Source organism: Mytilus trossulus, chromosome 1 (assembly GCF_036588685.1).
Source record: "Mytilus trossulus isolate FHL-02 chromosome 1, PNRI_Mtr1.1.1.hap1, whole genome shotgun sequence".
Lineage (NCBI taxonomy): Eukaryota > Metazoa > Mollusca > Bivalvia > Mytilida > Mytilidae > Mytilus > Mytilus trossulus.
In genome coordinates, this window is record NC_086373.1 from 41,767,206 (window position 1) to 41,781,814 (window position 14,609).

General features: G+C 31.9%; 1 protein-coding gene and 1 long non-coding RNA gene across 2 annotated transcripts; both read right to left on the reverse strand.

Moving 5' to 3' along the window:
* Window positions 1–983: 983 nt before the first annotated feature.
* Window positions 984–3,940, reverse strand: LOC134708048 (uncharacterized). The gene is made up of 3 exons (XR_010105797.1): window positions 3,738–3,940; window positions 2,042–2,110; window positions 984–1,508 (listed from the first exon to the last, which is right to left on the reverse strand). It is a non-coding gene; the product is annotated as an uncharacterized LOC134708048 (long non-coding RNA).
* A 7,124-nt stretch (window positions 3,941–11,064) lies between these two features.
* LOC134708050 (uncharacterized) lies at window positions 11,065–14,003 on the reverse strand. The gene is made up of 4 exons (XM_063568322.1): window positions 13,884–14,003; window positions 12,703–12,770; window positions 11,489–12,148; window positions 11,065–11,439 (listed from the first exon to the last, which is right to left on the reverse strand). Exons 2-4 carry the CDS (start codon window positions 12,758–12,760, stop codon window positions 11,150–11,152), a joined length of 1,008 nt encoding a protein of 335 aa, XP_063424392.1. The 5' UTR covers window positions 12,761–12,770; window positions 13,884–14,003; the 3' UTR covers window positions 11,065–11,149.
* Between the last annotated feature and the right edge of the window lie 606 nt (window positions 14,004–14,609).

Sequence of the window (14,609 nt, forward strand, 5' to 3'; positions counted from 1 at the left end):
GGGGAAATGTATAATGACAAAAGCTAAATATGTTTTTCTATGCTAAAAATAAGACATAGAAGGAGATTAATTAAATCATAAGTCAATATAGCAAAGTTGGGTTATTATATAGGCCATTGTTATATTATAGTTCGTTTCTGTGTGTGGTAATTTTTAATGTTGTGATTCGTTGTGTCGTAGTTCTCCTTTTATATTTGATGTGTTTCTGTTGTGTTGTTGTTCTCAACTGATTATACATCTTTGATATATATTTTAATATTTTCTAAAGTGTTTTAATGTAAAATAGAACATTTTTTGTCAATCTAAATGTAAATACAAAAAAAAGACCATATGTGGATGCACAGGATATTTTTCTATATTGTCTGTAATTTGTCGTCATTACTTAAAAAATATCAAACACAGTCATCAATAAGTTTGCACTCAAAACGTTTAGAGGATAATTGTCATTTTTTTGTGCTGATTGGTAGCTGTTTCCTTAAAGTAAACGCTATTTCTTTTCTATTTTTCATTTTTTTAAATACAGTTTCAATGATGAGAAGTACAACTGAATAAAATAAAGAAAAAAAAATGTATTCAACATTTTATTTTATAAAAAAGCAATACTGTAAGTGTGAAGTCTGGATTTCAGTGATATGCTGTTCATGGTTTGTATCCTTTAGACGGTCTCCTTCTACAAATCATGTGACAATTAACAGAAGCACAGTATTTGTTCGTTGGACAATCGCCATCATTAAAACAGTCGTTTTTACAATTAGTTTTAGCTCCTACCATTGACTGAGAAACGAATCCTCAACTGGAAGAACGTGCTGAACCACTTCGTCTGGATGAAACTGTGTCTATAACATCTAGTCCACTACGTCTAGAAGAGATTGCGTCAAGAATATCAGAACCTCTATGACCAGACACACCACGGCTGCTACCTAAAGTTTCCAAACGAGAACTTCTAGCTAGACCAGATAAACCAATTCTTCTGCCAGAGGATAAATGACCACCATTACTTGAAACTCGGTTCAAGCCAGATGATGAACTTCTAACTATTTCTGAGACCGTGTTACCTCTGTTTATAGAGTCCGATAATCGTGATGCACCAATTATACTCCCAGAAGAAATGTCGACGCAGTAACTGCTACAACCATCATGAACACATTTATGTCCTGAACGACACAATTTGTCTCCTCCACATCCATAATGACAGTTACTGTCATCGTCAGATAAAGCAAGTGACAAACCAACAGAAGAGCCTCTTATGATTTCAGATGCAGAGGTCCTACCACCAAAAGAGCCACCAGACTGTGCTCCTCTACTGACTGATGACCCGTGTGTTATAAATTCATTGCCTATTCCATGTGATGTTCCAACAGCTCTTTATCCTGTCCGTCTATTTGCATCGATAAAGTCCAAAACAGAAAGAGATTCGCCACCACGACGCCCGGTTATGTCTCTTCGAAGTGTGCTTTCGACTGTTAAAGTCACCTTCCCTCCATGTGTAACTGAATTTGGTGCATATACTGTAAAAAAAAATATGTGACATTGTATAAATTTTACACAAATATACAAAAGTATACGAGTTTGTATCTATATATTGATTATTTGCTAATAAGACAGCAATCCACTTTAGATCAAATGACAGGGGTGTTTACAACTGGAGGGACCGAACGAACTGTACAAAGCTCATTTTGTTTCAAGCTAAAAGTGTACACAAGTGCATGGATCAGGATCTGCTTTCCTTTTTGGTGCACCTGAGAGCTTTTGTTGCTCAGTCTTTAGTTTTTAACGTAGGGTTTTATGTACTATTATTTGTCCACATTACAAAGTATTAAACAATATGAATAAGTAAACCATTTATTTAAAATTATTTAAAACAATTTACCAAAATAAATAGATATCGTAATGATACATTTATATGTACTGAAACTATATCTTTATTTAAGATTTTTGTAGGTTAAGGTATTTGTTGGTTTTTTTTTGTATCAGAACATCGAAAATCCTTTTGTAGAATAACCTTCGAATTTTAATAAGGCAAATCTAATATGTCTCTTACCGGCTACTGTCACTGTGACCAATGCCAACGAAAAGAAAACAGTCTGGAATCTCATCTTCTTTTAAATTTCTGAAAAACACAGGATAAAATTATGATTTTCAAAGTCAAGAAAAAATACAATTGACACGTGAATCACACTTTTAAACTGTTAATTTACAAGAGACCTTGTCAGTTACATGTCAGCAACAAACCTGGCCTTAGTGCGATGAATGTTGGTACCGGTGTTGAGTTAAATGACAGACTGTCTTCAAACGAAGCAAATATTTAGGTTTCAAAGTGGTTTTTGTCAAGCTAAAGGATTTGCAAAATGTATTAACTAGTATTGTGAAAGGATAAGATCCACACAGGGCATTATTATGCGAATAAAAAGAAATTCGAAAATAGAAGGAACTTTGAATTGTAAGACTTTTGAGGGATATCTACACATATAAAAAAGAAGAAAAATTTAGTATGCGCCCTCAATTTTGCCATTAACGGAACCAATATTAATTACTGCATCATATTTCTGCAGTAAATATTATTTGATGTTCGAGGCAAGCCTTTTTGAAGCTCAAAAGGTGATACTTGTGTGAACAAATAGCTGATTAAACACACAAAACAAGATAATAGCCAAATCTGAAATCATCCCAGTGAATCAAATAAAAAAAAATCATGAAATATTAAAGTTCAAATTTCTAATACAATAGACCACTTTCGAGTTCATCCGTCACCGGCAAAAACTCGTCAATTATACACGCCTTTATGACGTCATTTACCAGATAGAGGGGCTCGCCTGTATCCCTGCACTATTTACGTTCATCAAGCGTCTTATTGATCGTCTTTGTGCAGGATAAACTAGAAATAATGGTTGCTCTGTAGGTACTTACTGACATTTCCCTAATGACAGCAGTGTTGATTGTCAATTTTGAGAATTCAATTTGCCGAATAATTCGTACAATATAGAATTATAGTTTTCCAACCACTTGCTCAACATTGGAAGGAAGTGACGACGCCCCTAAACGCACAAATGACGATGATAAAGGCGCGTATAATTGACGAGTTTTTTCCGGTGACGGATGAACTCGAAAGTGGTCTATTCTACTTATCAGAGTTATTTGCTTGAAATTACAGATCAGAAAGATTTGTAAGAAATTTACCAAATAACAAAGGAGAAACATTTATTTCAGCAAAATATATCAATGTCTACTTTTCCTATGATTTGACCTAACGTCGGACAATTTTGTTTACATTATTCAATGAATAAAATAAATATATGTATTAATTTTTTTAAATACCATGTTCTTCATTTCAAAGAAATATTTCAATTGGATTTTCAGTTCTTAGAGATCTTGTGTAAGTATATGTTATACTTTTATAAATCACAAAAATCAGTAGAATAAACATAAAAGTGTGTCTTTTTATCTTTCACTAATTTAAATTTTAAAACAATTTATAAATGTTGAACAATGTAAATTTCGGTATTTTATTCATTTTCCAATGTTTCATTCTTAAAAGGGAACGCCCTCTGATTTTTTTTTACTGTAATCTATAACTACTTCCAAAAATTCAAGAAGTAAAGAATCATTAGTACCCAATAAATTTTATTAATCTTTTTTCTAATTATTTGAAAATAATTTTCAATTGATCTCTCTCACTATTGCATTATTGCTGTTTGCAGTTATTAATTCTTTATATTTACGATTCCATAATTTCTTACCTTTGTTTGAATTAATTGGAATAATGTCTAGTGAATACTGTTTTACTGCTTCAGAATCGTTCATTTATACCCTATTTTAATTATTTTTTCTTATAGTTAGCATACACACACGGAAATATGTAACTGAACCACAAATGATGCATTCGTTAATTAAAGATGAAACTTAAATGTCATCATGTCATTTGTCTTTGGAATTGTGGATTTTTGTGTATCTAACGAATGCACTAAGAATGCATACCACATTTTGTTTCCTTCTACAACAGCTAGACATGTTTGTTATGACATCATAATAAATGTTTGTTTTATAAATCATTGTTTGACAGATTATTAATGTTCTCAAATAAACACATTATATATTTGGTAGTAGTCAGAGACTTGTACAGTTTAAAAACAAATAAACTAACGTCCTTTATTTCCTTATAGCCGAAATACATTCTTTTCTAAGAATTGCTAAGAAACCGCTGTTTGATAGTTTATTCAACTCACAATTTAAACTAATCTTAGTAAGACATATTTCTTTGTAATTCGCAAGACTCACATTTAGTCTATTTCAGATTCACATTTTGTCTGTTTCAGATTCACTAGTCGTATTCGAATCGAATCAAAACAGTCAAAAGGGAATGATCAATTATGAAATTATGAAACTAAAGAGAATGAAAAACCCAAAACTCAAAAGAAGTTGCTTCAAATATATTTAATGTCACCTTGAAAGCTTTAATTTATCACTTGAATCAGTGACATTTTTTTAGTGAAATGTTCAGACCAGAATTTAACATAAAAAAAAGCATCTGCCTTCTGATAATAGGCTACTTTCGAGGATGAACCGTTTGAAAGGTTTAAAAGTAGTCGAAAACATAACGACAATCCCCTGATAAATATCAACAATTATTAGAAGACGGACAGAACAGTTTAATTACAAAACACAACACAACTTGTTTTACCCTGACGATCATTGAGAGCTTGATTGTGTGGGTACACGTACCTGTCAATTGTCGACGACCTTATGTTACTTTACATATATGTCCAGGTTTTTGTTGTGTCGTTTGTGTCGTGGGGTTGTTATTCATTCACATGATCCCGCGTCTCCTTTTATTTAAAAATTTCTCAATGCCTTTTTTTTTTCTACTGGCGACCAACGTTATAATTTCAATGATGCTGCTGCTGTTTCCAGTTAAACCAGGCTTGTGAGTCGATACGAAAGACGTGCGTTTTAACTAGAAACACTTATATGTGAAGCTGTGCACTCAAATTAGAGACCAGACTGATTAAGGATGTACTAAGGTTAGGTTTTGGAAGTTGTGTCGGATATTCGGACTCCTTTGTGTTTTTCCATACGATTCAAGGTAAACGGTTTTGAAGCACAACACCTATTAATTAATATAAGATTTAATAGCTCATAACAGGTCATTTGACAAAATTTAAGCATATTCTTGATTTTCATTCTTTTGATTTGAGACCAATATAATACAAATGCAAATATAAGGAAACAGTCCGAGTCAGCCTTTTCCCGCCATATTTTATAAATCAAATATCTCGAAAAGGCGCTCCATGACCTATCAGTATTTTTAGCTTATTCTGACGTTATCTAATACTCTTGCAGCGTAAAATATCAATTTTTGATTTTTGATTATTTAATATCACCTAAGTTAAATACAACATGTATAAAATAAAAGATAATTACACTTCAAAATCAATTAATTAGATGACAATGATTAATTTCAAATAAAAAAAAATATATTATTGTACTGTTTTGTTTGTGTTTTTGTGTGAATCCATTTTCATCCTGCAACCATACAAAATGCAAAATGATTGGTATTTTAATCTCTAGATACACATGAACTGACACAATCGTTTAGCCCAGTAACATCAGTTTGGCATTATAAATTATAACTATTCAGAAGATGATAGAAACAAATATGTTTGTTACTTACATGCAATACTTTGAATGTTTTACTTTTCCCTACAAAAACTTAAATCAAACATAAAGTTTAACCTTTGTCATAGTTGAATATTTAGAAAATTGGTTGGTTTACTACACAAATACGATAGATATCAGAAATTCTAAACAATAAAAATTGAGATTAATTTTTTTTTATCACCCACACTTTTTTAGTTGGGGTACATGTTTTTAATATTCTATGTTATATTTTGTATTCTCTTGTTTGTATTTTGGTCTGTTTCCTTTTTTGTCATGGTTTTGCCAGTTTAATCGACTAATGAGTTTCAAATATATAACCTATCGTTTGTTTCAATTTTTTAGAATGAGCTTTTTATTCATCTATCTTTGATATTAAAACTGTTATTTTCATTTTCCCCTATCTGCATATTTGCTAAACACCAAATTTATGGCCAGGTGGTTGTGTTTTGCTACTTAGGTAAAGGAAGTTGACAAAAGTAAGATTAATCTACTGTTTCAGAGATCTTAATTTTGAATGTTATTGCGATACTTTCAGATCCTGTTTGTTACCTTGATAAGTATCTTTTTAATCAATGTATGTGCGTTGACCATAAAAAAATGTTGTTGCTTACATTCTATCAGTCTCAACTTCAGAAATAAAAATATCAATATGAAACATACATTGAACAAGTATACATATTTGTTTAGGGGCCAGCTGAAGGACGACTCCGGGTGCGGGAGTTTCTCGCTACATGAAGGCCCATTGGTGGACTTTGGCTGTTGTCTGCTCTATGGTCGGTTTTTTTCCGCATTTCCATGCCCAATTTTATTCTCATCTTTGAAAAGAGAAACGAATGATGACATGGAGAGATTCAAAACTTATTAGTCAATAGAAACAAAACGCAACGAAATATATTCACATACCACTACAAATAAAATGTTACTCAAATAACATGAACGCCATATAATTTATTCAATTTTACTATATGTGAGATGAAAAACACTTAATGACAAATAAAAGAACATGTGAATATGTTTGACCGAGAAATCCAAATATTGTCTTTCATGAGAAAGTTTTGAATAAATTCTGCATCATATTAGCACAATACAAATTTACATTCCATTTAACATTCTTCAACTTTGTACTTGTTTGGCTTTTTAGCTAATTTGATCTGAAAGTCACTGATGAATTTTACGTAGACGAAACACAAGTCTGACGTATTAAATTATAAGCCTGGTACCCTTGATAACTATCACAGTATAATTAAGTATAAGCTTATTTAAATTTTTCAATACTAACAATTATATGAAGTATTAGTGATATGATACTGCTTTCAAACTTTAAATTGTGAGAGGCAATTGTGAGAAATGAATGGTTTAACATGAAACAAAATTCAATAGAGATCGTTAAGAAAAAACGAAATTTCTTATTAGCTAAGGCAAAGCAAGAGTTTTCACAGTTTTTGCACTGTTTCTTAATACTTAGTAAAGAAATAGTGATACAATGCCCTGAAGTGATGATAATGACACTATATAGAATATATAATCTTTAAAACATGTAAAATATACCTTATTCATCCCATGCTCTCCAACAGTGACTGTCTAAAAATCTTAACCATTAACGACATGGCTGAAAAAGAACTTAGTTGCATGAATTTTCTATAGTTTTTAGAGGCTTTGAATTAGCTGTCACTAACAATGAGGACTCTTAAATCTGTACCCATTTTTTTTTTATTATTTGGATGTACAAGTAACCGGCCACGTTCTCTCGTGTTTTCCTTAAATGTATTAATTTCTATTTGTATCTATCTGATGAGTTAAGCCTTGTTCAACAAATCTGTTTAGTTCGTTTATATGTTAAACTGTAATACCACTATCCCAGGTTAGGCTTTGCTCATTGTTGAAGGCCGTATAGTGACCTATAGTTGTTAATTTATATGTCATTTGTTATCTTGTGAAGAGTTGTCTTATTAGCAATCACTCCACATCTTATTTTTATATATACCAATAGACAAAAATGATATAGATGTTTCTCATTATAGAAGGTCGTGGTTGATAGTATCTGGGTCATTTGGTCCCTTATGAAGAGTTGTCTCATCGCCAAACACTTTGGGTGATGTCAAGTTCTCTGACTAGGTAGGCAGATCCTGTTCCACAGGTAAATCCGTAATGTTGTTCATGTAAGTACAAACCCAGTGACAAATCTACTTAAGTTGGTAACATTCGGGGGAAAGTTGACGGGATAGTTATAATGACAACTAGAATCTATCCGTCGTCATCTGTGAAACAGATATTCGTTAACCTTGACTGAACCTATTGCATCCTTAAAATTTACAGAGGTTTGATTTCAACTTAACAACTTCGAAATCTTTGTTTAATAGCTTCCTTGTTTGTAACAGTCCTCTATCATGGAAATCACGATAGGAAATACACTCTCTGGAAATATAACATCTTTTTGAGATATGAACTACGTATTCATGCGCTGCTGTAAGGTTTCTACATAGAAATGTAGTTTGCTTTAATCATCTCTGATGTCGTCAATGATTGGTGTAACCCACCCTCAATGTGAATTTCGAGATGTAGTTCAAACATTGTTAGACTATATATATATAAGTTGGTTAAGAAATTGAAAGCCAAACCAAATAGGACGAGTTTACGACCAGAAAATATTCCATACAAAGCTTTGATACTGATGAGTCCTCTGTAGACGAAAAGCGCGTCTGGCGTAATAAGTTATAATCTTGGTATCTTTGATAACTATTTGATACAACAGACCAAATAACAAGCAAATGAAAATTTAAAACTATAAAATTTATGATAAAACAGATGATTTTTCATTTCCTATCGTTAATTATCAATTTTTAGATGGTGACGTTCCCTTGTCACTATCTTATGGTGTTTATATATCTCAACTTGTACGATTCGCTCGTGTATGTAACAATGTTTAATATTTTAACGAGAGAAATTTATGTATTACTGAAAAAATATTACACCAGGGTTTTCGATATCACAAACTAGTCAAAACATTTACTGAATTTTATCATCGGTATAAGGAAATCATTCGTAAATATAGCTCAACATGCAGACTTCTTATACGTTCAGGTATTTCACATCCAATTTTTTATGGAAATATTCTTTATAAAGCACAAAGGTGTCAGTATTCACCTCAAAAACTAACAAAACCTTTTAATAGACTCATTAAGCAGGGATATATAGTGACGATACGGTTGTCAGGTCATTAAAGATTGCATATTTTGGCGTTAATATTGATTCACTTATAGGGTCTTTGCGTCGGAACAAAACACATTTATTAAAACACCAGTTGTTGGCATGACACGGGATATGTTCTTCTCATATATGTTATGATGGTATGATACTAAACCCCTAACGGGAAGGATTGTGCCTGATGTTCATATGATGAAATCATAATCTTTCAGTCAGTTTAATTGAAGTCAGGAGCTGGCATGTCAGTTGGCTGCTAGTAGTCTGTTGTTGATTATGTATTGTTGTCATTTTGTTTGTTTTCTTTGGTTACATCTTCTGACATCAGACTCGGACTTCTCTTGAACTGAGTTTTAGTGTGCGTATTGTTATGCGTTTACTTTTCTACATTGGCTAGAGGTATAGGGGGGGAGATCTCACAAACATGTTTAACCCCTCCGCATTTTTGCGCCTGTCCCAAGTCAGGAGCCTCTGGCCTTTGTTAGTCTTGTATTATTTTGATTTTAGTTTCTCGTGTACAATTTTGAAATTATTATGGCGTTCATTATCACTGAACTAGTATATATTTGTTTAGGGGTCAGCTGAAGGACGCCACCGGGTGCGGGAATTTCTCGCTACATTGAAGACCTGTTGGTGACCTTCTGCTGGGTTTTTTTCTACGGTCGGGTTATTGTCTCTTTGACACATTCCCCATTTCCATTCTCAATTTATTATTATATTAACAAATCAAAACAACATGTGATGAGAGCATTAACAGCAAAACATGTCATTGGAATGTGAATTGATTGTGAAAGCTTAACAAAATGTTTAACATGTTTAAGCAATGCACTAAAACTGTAGTTGATCTTTAAATGGCAAGACTCATCAGTGACGCTCGAATCCAAAAAAGTTAAAAAGGCCAAATAAAGTACGAAGTTAAAGTGCATTGAGAACCAAAAGTCCTAAAAGGTTTGTCAAATACAGCTAAGGTCATCTATGCCTGAGGTAGAAAAGCAAGTATTTCAAAAAATTCCAAAATTTTGTAAACAGTAGATTTATAGATAAAACCATATCAATGACAATTCATGTCAGCACAAAAAGTGCTGACTACTGGGCTTGTGATACCCTCGGGGAAATAAATCTTCACCAGCAGTGACATCGACCCAGTGGTTGTAAATAAACTATCATAGATACCAGGACTAAATTTAGTATAAATGCCAGACGTGCGTTTCGTCTACAAAAGACACTTTAGTGACGCTCGAATCCAAAAAAGGTAACAAGGCCAAATAAAGTACGAAGTTGAAGAGCATTGTGAACCAAAAGTCCTAAAAAATTTGGCAAATACAGCCAAGGTCATCTATGCCTGAGGTAGAAAAGCCTTAGTATTTCAAAAAATTCAAAAATTTTGTAAACAATATATATATAAGAAGATGTGATATGAGTGCCAATGAGACCACTTTCCGTCCAAGTCACAACTTATAAAAGTAAATGCCTAAGTTCAAAATACATCATATGGTTTACAGTCGTTTTTCTCACTTTCAAAATTCTTTTTAGAAATACAAATGAAGCGTTTCTATATCAGCTCCCTTATCGAAACCCCATAAAGAATTCATGAATATTATCTTAAACTTTTTTTTATTCAACCTTGATAGTACTTTTTTCCAGTATCTTATCTCTTTTAAAAAAAAAGTAAATTGTTAAAATCAAATAATATATTCCCAGATATATACCATCACAATACAATAATTGATATGTACAGTATACTTAACTATAAACAACGTATACAGATATCCGATGTATTATTCATTATTTTGTATCACCATAGGGCCAACATTAAGGTTAACATAAAATTTTATAGTGACATTTGACACGTATTTTTGTGGTGTTGTGTTTTATAAACGTTTATTCGCACCAAATCTTCTTCTAGCTATAGGTGGTATATTTCTAAAAGCATGAGCCAAGAGAGACAATTTCCATATCTTAGCTATAATTTATTGGGTTCTGTATCTTTTTAAGTCCGAAATATTCTTCCCAATTACAAATTAAAGTTCAATGTAATAAGATATTATTTGAAATTGACCTTGTTTATTAATGTTTGTTTTCCTTGTCGTGTATTTATATCTGTCTGACAGATGTAATACATGTTATGATTATGATTGCTTCGATGTATAAACTGTTCGATGTTTGGTGCGTAAGTATGATGCTAAACATATTTACAACAAGAATAACTGTATTTAACATTTTTTTTTATTTATCTATAAAAAAATGAGTTTGCGTAAAAAAAAATTGGATTTCTTCAAAGTTCTTATTATGTTTATCCTGAGTATCCTTTAGATGGCCTTCTTCTGCAAAATCTGTGACAATCAACAGTGGTACAGTATTTGCTTGGTGCACAATCTGAATCAGTATGACATAGTTTTCTGCAATTACTGAGGTCTCCTACTACTGACTGAGATACGATTCTTGAACCAGATGATCCAACTGATCCTCCTCGTCTAGAAGAAATTGTGTCCAATGCATCCATGCCACTACGTCTAGATGTGATTGTGTCCAATGCATTAATACCACTTCGTCTAGCTGAGATAGCGTCAAGAATATCAGAACCTGTGTGACTAGACATTGAACCACTGCTACCCGTCAAGAATATCAGAACCTGTGTGACTAGACATTGAACCACTGCTACCAATAGTTTCCAAATGACCATTGTTAGATAGACCCACACGTCCGGTTAAAGATGGGCTTGAACCAATTAGGCTACCAGATGATAATTGAACGCAATAGCTGTTGCATCCTTCGTGGATACATTTATGTCCTGATGCACATAGTGTATTTTTTCCACATTGATAACTGCATGCTGAATCATCAATACTTGACAGTCTTGAAATGTCAGATGATGAACCTCTAATAATTTCTGAAACTGTATTTCCATTTCCACTTCTTACAGACCCCGACAATCCAGATTCACCAATAATACTCCCAGATGATACTTGGACACAATAAGTGTCACAACCATCGCGTACACACTTCTGTCCTACGTTACATAGTTTATCTACTCCGCACTCATAATGACAGTTTCTGTTTATACCATCATTGCTTGCAAGACCAGCAGAATTCTGAAATGAAGAGCTTCTTATAATTTCAGAGACAGCTGAACTTCTTCTGTCAGATCCTGCTCGTCTATTTGCATCAATTACATCTAGTACAGAGAGTGAGCCTGCACGACGACCTCCAATGTCTCTACCAACTCCATTATTAAGCTGTAATACTTTGTTCACTCCATGTAGACCTAATTTCTTTTCTTTAGGTGTATAGGCTGTAATGAAATGTATGACTATGAGGTTTGTAAAACTTATATCAAACAAATATTTTCAAATTCTCTGAAAACTTACTTTTTAAATAAGAACACAGAAAAAATCTCATTCCTAATATAATATATTTGCAAATTTAAATATCATATATATGTGATTACACATGTTTATAAATTAACTGCAAAACTTTCAATTATTTAAAAGCACTTAGGACATTTTTGATCCTCAGTTCTTTAAATTCGATCTTGATTCGGCATTATTACATGTATAACATTTCTTTTCGAGCATTCCTAATGAGTTTTTTGTAAACGAAGCACGTGTATTGATTATCGAATTATAAGCGTAGTATCTTTGTTGGTAAATAGAACTTGATCTTAACAACGTCAGAAAACTTTGTTTATAAAAAGCTTATCAAAGGTGCCAGACTTATAATTTTGTTCGCCAGACGCATGTTTCTTCCTTCTTCATAAGTGTTATCAGAGATTATGGTATCACAACAGTTTGAAAGCAAAAAAAAAACAAAAATATTTTGTGAAAGCGAATATAAGTTAATGCTTACCAGCCACTGACATTATGGTCAATAACATTGACAATGACATAGTTTCAAATCTCATCATTTTCAAGAATCTGAAATATACAAGATAGGCATGTTTTAAAAACAACTGTTTGCAAAAATAACTAAAAATCATGTAACAAAAAAGGTTGCTAATTATAATTTAGACCTGCATTCGCTTTACTTCAAATTACTTAAAATTTCGAAATTAATAAATCAGATTTTGCATGTCCTTCTATTCTTAATAGCTTGACAAAGACCAAAAAAGGGATATAGAAAGTAACCGTCAAGGTTCAAAGGTATCTGATCAAGAACAATATAAAAAACGATACAGGGGAAATAAATAACAACAAAAAATAAATGTCAGCGAATTAACGGGAATGAATGTATGTCCATAGTCATTGTAAAACAATCCTTATTATTATCCTGTAGTAAAATATGGAGTTTGAATTGGTTAAAAAAAATATGTAATGGAAGTATATTTCAAACTTCAATGATTGATAGTGGTTCATTCATTTAAATTATGCAAATATAAGTTTAAACTGAAAGGTTGCAATTGCATTGCATTTATCAGTTTGAAATCTGACATTGCTCTAACAGATATGGTTTTTCTTAATATTTCAATTATTTTCTGGTATTCATTGGAATTTATTTAAAAAAAAATCAACTTCATATTTAAAGTCCAACATTTAGTTCGGAAATATACAAAAGCAATTAAGAAACGCTAGTCACAACCATCGCGTGTGGTTTTTTTTTTAATATAATATACGTGAAGCCGTAGTTTGGTACTTAAACAAACTTGCAAATTCATCACTGACTATAAACATACGTAATGTCTTATTTAATTCCATAAACAATGTAAACTGGTCTGTATAAAATTTCATGATATTTCTATTTGAAAACAAAAATATATTAATAAAAAAAGGTGTTTCTAGAATTTCATAATTAATTGTTTTTCAAAATAAATAATCCTTTTGGAATGTTTGTATGTATTTTGTATTATTAAAGTCATCATGTTATAAAACAATTACTACGTACCAATGTTTTAGCCTTCCATATTTAGTTAATTTATAAAAATAATAAAGAGGCAAGTTGTCTTTGAAATTAAAGGAATGTTAAATTGGAAAGAAATGTGTGTATAAATAGTAATTCCTAAGTAACTTAACACTTAAACTTAGTAATCTTACCTTAATTTAAAGCAGTTATCAGTTTTTCGAATGAATGAATAATGTTTCCCATTTCAGAACTGTTCTTTTATACCTTCTCAATTATTTGTTTATTGTCTGCATGCAAACACGGAAATGTATATTAAACCACAAATGATGAATTATGTAATCATTGTTTTGCATTCATTTAACATGTTTAATGTCAAAGCAAATTTATAAGATAGAATTGCACAATATGCAAATCAAAAAAACCTATATGTACTTAATGGGTTCAAATGCACATACTATTTCCTTTTGTATTTCACTTAGTTTTTTTGGTAACGTCATAGTAGATTTATGTACTTCAAAATAATGTTTTGATGTATTAGTAATGTACATAAATACACATATTATGCATACGGTTGTCGTTAAGCTTTTTTCAACAAATCTGTATAGTTCGTTTATATGTGGAACTGTTACACCACTGTCCCAGGTTATGCTTTGCTCATTGTTGAAAGCCGTACAGTGACCTATAGTTGTTAATTTCTATGGCATTTGTTATCTTGTGAAGAGCTGTCTTATTAGCAATCACACCACATCTTCTTTTTATATATACCAATAGACAAAAATAATATGAGTGTTGCTCATTGTTGAAGCCGTGGTTGTTAATATCTGGGTCATATGGTCTCTTATGAAGCGTTGTCTCATTGACAATCACACCACATCTTCTTTTTAACATACACCAATAGAAAAAAACACAACATAGAA